Raw genomic sequence first — 8,891 nt, forward strand, 5'->3', positions numbered from 1 at the left:
ATGTTAGCCTATGGGGACCTTCTAGAGCAATTTTCTACATTTTTGGAAGTCGAAGTAAAATTGTTTGATCGCTGAAATTTAATTTAATCGTTCGATCAAATGATTTTACTTCAACCACAGGATACCCAAATTTGATTAAAAAAAAATCGACTTCAATATTCGATGTCGAAGTATTTTAATTTGATGGTCGAATTTCAAAGTATTTTTATCTTCGAAATTCGACCCTTGATAAATCTGCCCCTTATTGTTGCTGCTACCATTATTACTCATCTTTCTATTCAAGTCCTCTCCTATTCATAGTCCAGTCTCTCATTCAAATCATTGCATAGCTGCTAGGGTAATTTGGACCCTAGCAACCAAACTGATGGATTTGCAAACTGGAGAGCTGTTGAATAAAAAAGTTTAATAACTGAAAAACCACAAATAATAAGAAATTAAATACAATTGCCAATTGTCTCAGAATCACTCTCTACATCAAGTTACTAAATCAGGTGTAAACTTTGCTCCTTTTATTAGATCTATAATCCTGCAATATGCACATACAAAGCACTGCAAATATTGAAACACTGTTCCTGTGAAGAATGTTTTATTACAACATTATCTCCTTTTTAAAGGTTTACTATCTTCTCAGCCACAAAGATATAAAATTATATTGGGTTGGGGTAAAAGACAGAAAAAGGGCACATAAAAAAGGGAATAAGTAGCATTCATGTAGCACTTGAGCCTTTACAAGTGTGCCATACAGATACACTCTGCTGAAGGCTGGCATTAACAGAATTGTTCAGTATAAAAATAAAACTAGATGAACAGATTGTGCAAAATACAAAAATGTTTCTAATATAGTTGGTTAGCCAAAAATGTAATTTATAAAGGCTGGAGTGACTGGATGTCCAACATAATAGCCAGAAACACTACTTTCTGCTTTGCAGCTGTAAGGAAATTCTTGAGTTAATACTTGAAACGCATGATATGTGAAATGTAGCTTCTTTTACCAATAACATGTCCTTGTGATAATTGTAGCTTCTTTAACAATAACAAGTCTTTGTGATAATTTGAAACAGTGCATTTGTACACAGCTAACTGTCCCCTGAATAAATGACATGAACGTGGGGCCAGATCAGCTGCAGAAAGATTGTAACATTTTACAGTATCTATAAAAGCCAGCTACTTTCTGTATTAGCTGGTCAACCTGCAGCTTACTTCTGTATTGCTTGTCCCCTCGCAGCGAGTATAAAACTTATCACATTCCTCTGAACCCTGAATGGTCATTGGCAGATTTTTCTAACAACTTGGTCCTTCGAACCGGAAACCAACATCTGTCTTCTCAAACGGGAAACGTGACTGTGGTCACTGCAGAGGGTTAATCCTATTCTCTCTGTGGACTGAACCGAAAGACCTCCGACAGCTGTCGTAAAGAGAGGCCAGTTGCACTCGTTTGGGGGAACAGTGACGGTTTCCAAAGAACACAGCGACCAGGGTCACTGGAATCTGGTAACGTATATGTTTTCTTTTTGTTGTTGTTGTTACTAGTTGTCTACGTAGAGGTCCCATCACTAGACTGTTGATATTAAGGTGTTAAGTGGCGTAATCGCCCGCCTTTGATAAAGAGACAGGGAGTGATAGTGGGTCCAGTCACCTAGACTGTTGCTACGTAAAGGTCCCGTCACTAGACTGTTGATATTAAGGTGTTAAGTGGCATAATCGCCCGCCTTCGATAAAGAGACAGGGAGTGATAGTGGGTCCGGTCACCTAGACTGTTGATATTAAGGTGTTAAGTGGCATAATCGCCCGCCTTTGATAAAGAAACAGAGTGACAAGCGGACAAGTCCATAGTCTGTGTGAGAAGACTACAGGAATAACTAACTCCGTGTGCACGTTAAAGATAAAGAGTACTCCGGGGACCGCTGAATTTGTTGTTTGAAAGTGTGTGAAAGAGAGTGTTTGGGAGTCAAAGAGGGAATGGTCAACCCCTCAGACAGGCCATAAAGGGCGATACACTGACCGGTGAACGTTTTCGGCAAACGGACTACCTTGCTCCTCAGGTTTTACTTGGCCGAGCTCCAAGCTGTGAGGCCATATCCGTGAGTACTGCTTCACCAGGCGTTTGACTCCACAAAATTGTTTGTCAATTGTTTGTCATTTTTACTTACTAACCATGGGAAATAAATGCTGTAAAAGTATCAATGATCTAACTGAGGACGCTCAGTTCATGCGTGACCAGGATCCAAATAATATTAGGTTCTTAAAAAGGTGGAAAGAGAATTATAATTTTGACCCTATATTAGACAAGGAACAGTGTAGATTACTTGTGAAAGCTATTAAGGTTGATGCAGGTACTGAGGTCAGAAAACAAAAGGAAAAAGGGGTTGAATATAGCAAAAAGATGGTTGGAGGAATGTAATAGGAGGGAATATAAAGAAAGGAATGCCAAGAAAGGCAAGGTGCAAGAACAATTATATGTGAGGAAGGAAGATAATGAAGGGACAGTGCCCGAGGAGGAATACACCCCTCCAGCTCCAAGCTCCCCACCTGCCGTAGTCCCAGAAAATTCCCCACAATATCAACCTAGAGATGCCCCAGTAGCCACACCAGGCCCTTCAATATATCCCCCGTTGCCATCAGAAATTGGCACCCTAACAAACCCCCACTGCCACTTGAAACCAATACTTTACCCATGATTGAAGTCCCTAACCCCTTGGGCGGTAGGCAGCACCAACCTCTGACCATGTGGGTATATAGAACTTGGACTTTAGAAGACGTTAAAAAGGCCACTGAGGGCATACCCCATCCCAAACAGGATGCTGTGAAGTTTGTTGAACAAATGGAACGGCTGCGTCTCAGCTATAGATTAAATGGCAGTGAAGTTGAACAAGTATACCGGCAGGTATTAGGGCCAGACTGGTGCATTGTAGTAGGAGACTGGGTACCCGCTAACACACAGAATGTTGCTTGGCCCCATGACAATGCTCAACTTAAAGTCCTTTTTGATAGCCTTAACAACCGAATTAAGGACAAATGGCCCAAAAGAGCCGATTGGCAAGAGGTTAATACCTGTCGCCAAAGTGAGGATGAAACTGTGGACCGATATTACGGTAGACTGAAGGAAACGTTTGACATATATAGCGGTGTACCTATACCAGAACAGGGCATGGTAAATGATTGTCCTTATGAGCAACAACTAAAAAATGCATTTCTACGTGGATGCCTGCCCCGGATTGGTGGTTTTGTAACTAAACATATGGTAGATCACAGCGTGGGCAGACTGCAAACAGTCCTTGAGTATGCTAGACATGCTGAAAGACATTTTCAAAATAAGAAAAAGCAAAAGGTTAAATTATGTGTCTTAGATGAGGATGATGTGTATATAGTAAAGCAGGAAAGAGGGCGTGGTAGACAGAGAGAAGGGGAGTTTAAACCCCGTCTAGATAACAAGCGAGAAACGGAAATAAGTGAAAGACGCAGGAGAAATGAGTGTTTTCGTTGTGGGAAACCAGCGCATATTGCTAGGAAATGCAAGCAAAAATATATAATAAGGACAACAGAAGTCCTCCTCGTGAGGCATGACTAGGTGAAAGTACACCCTCCCCTGTACATAATTTGGAGACCCATGAAAATGAGGAAATTCTTAATTTAGAATAGAATGTAGTCTCTTATGTGAGTCAAAACCCCAAATCACCCTTGAAATTGGGGGGAAATCCATTACCTTCCTATGTGACACCGGGGCATGTAGATCCCTCATACACCCCTCTGATGTGCCAACTATCCAAAGAACTGAGGAATTCATTTTTTTGAGAACAGCAGGGGGACAATTAGACAAAGTATACTTGTCCCCACCATTAGCCGTAACGGACCCTTTCACCCAACAGACTGTTCTTAATCAATTCATTCTCTCTTCCCGTTGTCCTGTCAACTTACTGGGAAGGGACATGTTGGTAAAACTAGGAATTGCCCTAATTCCAGGATCCACCCATATCTCAGTTAAACGAACTGGAATGATTGATACACATGTAGTGCAGGGGGAAGGGAATCTTAGATACTGGTACAGCTTAGATCTTGTACAAAAAGGTCCTCAGGCAGTGACTCAAGAGTTGAGGGAACTAATTTCCAAAAAGTTGCCACCAGGGAGGGAAGTCGACATTCAAAATGAGTTGCACTGCACCCTTTATTTTAAATACACTGAGGGGTCAGACCCCTCATATGAACAATTGTTACACAAATACAAATATGGTTCTCTCACACTTCAAACCCTATATTGGGACCGCTTTGGTAACTCAGTAGTTACCTGTGCATTGTCTAGAGATTTTAAACCGCTCCATAGAGCGTTTAGCAGACCTCACGTGTCTTTAACAAAAAACAAAAGAAACAAGTGGCAAGATTTGGGGAACATGGTAACCAGGTGGTCCTTTAAGACTCCTCAAGAATTAGAGGAGATAGGAGTTTTTACTTTGAAATTGAACTGGGTAACCATTGGGAATGTAGGCACTCACCTACAAGCAGTTAATCTCCCATACTGACACATATATCAACAGAATGAGGATTGGCCCGAATTGGCCGATCTCCCCTCCCACCTTTGGTCCACAGGGAGGGCAGATGTAGGACTCATTAAAGGAGCAGGGGCAGTCACCATTACCCCAAAATCAACCTTCAGACCCCATCAGAGACAATATCCCTTGCGAAGAGAAGCAGAGGAGGGCATACAGCCAATAATCTCTGAGTTATTAGAAAACGGGGTTCTTAGACCTTGCCCAGACTCCCCCTGCAATACCCCATTGTTTCCAGTTAAGAAACCGGATGGGAGTTGGCGCATGGTTCAAGACTTACAGGCAGTAAATCAGGTAGTCATCCCAAGAGCGCCCTGTGTCCCTGATCCTCATACCCTACTAAATGATCTCAGACCAAACAGTAAATATTTTTCAGTGGTTGATATCAAAAATGCATTTTTTTCCATATTAATCCATGAGGATAGCCAATTTTGGTTTGCCTTTACGTTCAAAAACAAAAGGTACACGTACAGAAGGCTCCCAATGGGCTACTGTGAGAGTCCTACGATATTCTCACAGATTATGTCGGCCAATTTGGCCAAATATAATCCTCCCGAGAGTAGTCAGATTCTCCTGTATGTAGATGACATATTGGTGGCATCTGACACACAAGAAAAGTGTAAACATGACACACTCCAGTTGTTGAGGTTCTTAGCAGATAATGGTCACAAAGTTAACAGAGCCAAATTGCAGTTGTGGCAGCAAGAGGTCAGATATCTGGGGTACACTATATCCTGTCAGGGACGGCATCTAGACAAAAATAGGAAAAACGCTATTCTGCAAGCACCAAAACCGCAGACAAAAAGGGAAATGATGTCTTTTCTGGGTCTGATAAATTTCTGCAGGGCCTGGGTATCAAATTTCTCCCTAGAAACAGCCCCATTGTCCGCCCTAATCTATTCAGTTGCCATGGCGGCAAATGATAACATCATTTGGAACCCAGAAGCTGAAACAGCCTTTGTAAGGGTAAAACAACTACTAGTCGGCACGGGAGTTTTAGGGTTCCCTGATTATTCAAAGCCATTTGTACAGTCTGTGGACTGTAAACAGGGACATATGACTTCTGTTCTAACCCAGAAACATGGTGATAAGCAAAGGCCGATTGCTTTTTATTCCACCAAATTAGACCCTGTCAGCCTCAGCCTACCGGCATGTGTACAAGCCGTAATAGCGGCAGCATCGGCCGTACAGTCATCAGCTTCTATAGTTCTGTTCCACCCCTTAACACTCAAAGTGCCCCATGCAGTAGCGATTATATTACTACAAAACAAAATTTCTTACATGTCTCCAGCAAGGCATTTGTCATGCATGACCATCCTATTGTCCCAACCCCATTTAACGATTGAGAGGTGCACCACCCTCAATCCATCTACTTTGCTCCCCACCTCAGAGGATGGCACACCTCACAACTGCTTAGAACAGATTTCTGAGCGGATGTTGCCAAGACCAGACTTGAAAGATTGCCCTTTGCCACAGTCCGACCTCATACTGTTTGTTGATGGGTCCGCTAGCAAAAATGCATTTGGGAAAAATCTGGTAGGGTATTCCGTGGTAACAAGTGATACAATATTGGTGGCCAAGGCACTCCCCTCCACATGCTCAGCTCAAGCGGCAGCCCTGACAGAAGCCTGTAAGATAGGAGAACAAAAGAGAATTACAGTTCATACCGATAGTCAATACGCCTTTTCCACCTGTCATGTTTTTGCCCAGCAGTGGAAAAATAGAGGCATGGTCACTTCCACCGGTAAGCCCATCTCACATAAAGACCTTATCATACAGTTATTGGATGCTATCCAACTACCAAAAGAATTGGCCATCTGCAAATGTGCTGCACACACAAACCAGACTGATCCAGTATCAGTAGGAAATGCCAAAGCCGATGCAGCTGCAAAAGCAGCCGCACAACACATTCAAGCTTTAGCCACATCACCAGACACCACCTTTTTAGATCAACGGTTACTCAAAGACATGCAAGATACTGTCAGCGAAGCAGAACGCCACAAATGGGTTTCTAAAGGGGCCCAACTTAGACAGGGTATATATTATTGCCCCGCAGGAAAACCAATCCTTCCCACTACACTGTTTCGCTATGCTGCAATTTTGAGTCATGGGCAAAGCCATGTCTCAACAGGAGGGATGGTAACTATTATAAACAAAGTCTTTACAACATATGGATTCTCAAACTACTCAAAAAAGTTTTGTTTGGCATGCCATATCTGTAACAAATATAATGCACAAGGCGCTCTGCGTCCCAAACAAGGGCAGTTTCCACCAGCAACATACCCATTTCAGACAATCTGCATGGATTTTATTGAACTCAATAAGTGTGAGAACAAGAAATACTGCCTTGTAATTATCGATGCCTTTTCCAGATGGGTGGAGGCTTTTCCATTACACACGTCAGATGCCCTCAGTGTGGCCAAGGCACTTACAAAAGAGATTATTCCACGATTTGGGATACCAGAACACATCTATAGTGATAACGGTTCCCACTTCGTAAACCAGATCATCACCCAACTAACTAAACATTTCTCTATTTCACTAAAAAATCATTGTGCTTATCATCCACAATCAGCGGGGTTAGTGGAAAGACACAATGGCATATTGAAAAACAAGCTAAGGAAATTAATGGAAGAAACCAAAATGACATGGATACAGTGCCTACCATTAGCATTATTGGCCATAAGAATTACTCCCAGCCACAAAAGGTTAACCCCTTTCGAGGTAATCTATGGCAGACCATACCGTATACCTCAACTTAGCCAATTCCAGACCAGTGAGGAGGAGGCAGATCAGAGTTTAGCTGAGCATATGTGCAGAATGTTAAATAAACAAGAGCTTCTTACTCCAAATTCTCTTCCAGATACCGGAGAACCCATCCCAATAGAACTTGTGAAGCCTGGAAACTACGTGTGGGTAAAGGTAATAAAAAAGAAGAATTGGGCGACTCCACGGTGGGAAGGGCCTTATCAGGTATTATTGTCCACCCCCACTGCTGTAAAAATTGCAGAAAGGGTGTCCTGGGTACATGCCAGCCATTGTAAACTAGTAAAAGAACTAGGGCAAGTGACCAGGGAACCCAAATAGTCCTTTGAATACAGTCTGACTACAAAGGGGGTTCTCTCCACTAAGGAGGGGGTCGTCTCAACGTCAGTGAAGAACCATGGGACTATTTGGGAGCAGCAGCAGAAATAGGGAAAGAGTAGAACAATACGATACCTGGACACCATTCTCAAGGTGGGGTTGTGCAGGCATGTTAGCACTAATAATGTTTTTTATCTTATTCCCTTGGCTTTTCTTCCCCTTATATCATAATGCTGCCAACCACAACACTACACCTGCTGGGGAGCATCCCCCATTCCCAAGAAATAGGACTCCCCGGAGTATAGGTACAACAGGCAGACAGGATTGGGGACCACTTCCCAAGTATTATTCATATCCACCGTGGAGCAAACCTTTAGACATTACCATTATCGAAGGAACCACTACCACAGTTGAATTTGATGCCTGTGACGTAATTCGGTGTGATTCCTTAGAGGCCGCTAGATCCTTTTCCTGGGAAAATAAGTATATGTGCATTATTGCACACCCCAACCCTGGACTAAAGCCCTGCCCAGATTGGTCCACAATCTGGTGGAGTACAGATCCCCAAGGGTGGGAGATAGCACCATGGGTAGGAGACTTAAAGAAATTCATGCAGCAGCGGATTTCCATAATAAAGAAAGCCCCATCTGCTTACTGCACGATCAAGTCATGTAACCCACTGCTCCTAACCATTAAAAATGCACATCCCAGAGACCAAAACCTTTTTGGTCTCGGGATTACCATCACAGGAACAGACCCCATGGGATTAATTAATGTAACCGTAGATAGGGCAGAGGCCATAAAGCCAACAAACCCATTTCTTAAAGAAAACATGTCTATCCCCGATATTCTGAGCCCAGGCTCGGAAGGGAGGGTGACTTACTTACCGAATCTCACCCTTGAAAAAACTTTTGAAATAGAGACAGGTGTTCCCGAGGGGAACGAGTGGTTAAAGTGGGTCACATACACGGCCACCCGGGCAGGGAAAGATAACTGCTTCGCTTGCGCCAAAGCACGACCAGCCCTTGGCACAGTGCCATTCCCGCTGAACCCTGATAATGACCTAGAAGGGTTGCAGTGTGTGCTTAAGTTATATACTGAAAAACAACCTGCAAACTGTACCACCTTGTCCCTTCTCTACCCTTCTAGCCCTTTGAAAGATTTGCCACCTGCCATTACAGTATACGCAGGTAATTATACCTGTTTCCATTGTCAAGGGCATGGTCAGAAATTACTGGCACTGCCAGCTTTCTTTTGTGCCCGAAA

The 8,891-nt window shown here is 43.0% G+C and overlaps 1 protein-coding gene across 1 annotated transcript; it reads left to right on the plus strand.

Annotated features, from left to right (window-relative positions):
- Window positions 1-5,849: 5,849 nt before the first annotated feature.
- On the plus strand, window positions 5,850-8,325 carry LOC121395098 (protein NYNRIN-like). Its single transcript, XM_041567682.1, has one exon. It carries the CDS (start codon window positions 5,850-5,852, stop codon window positions 7,626-7,628), a length of 1,779 nt encoding a protein of 592 aa, XP_041423616.1. The 3' UTR covers window positions 7,629-8,325.
- The last annotated feature ends 566 nt before the right edge of the window (window positions 8,326-8,891 follow it).

The sequence above is a fragment of the Xenopus laevis genome, chromosome 6S, assembly GCF_017654675.1.
Source record: "Xenopus laevis strain J_2021 chromosome 6S, Xenopus_laevis_v10.1, whole genome shotgun sequence".
Lineage (NCBI taxonomy): Eukaryota > Metazoa > Chordata > Amphibia > Anura > Pipidae > Xenopus > Xenopus laevis.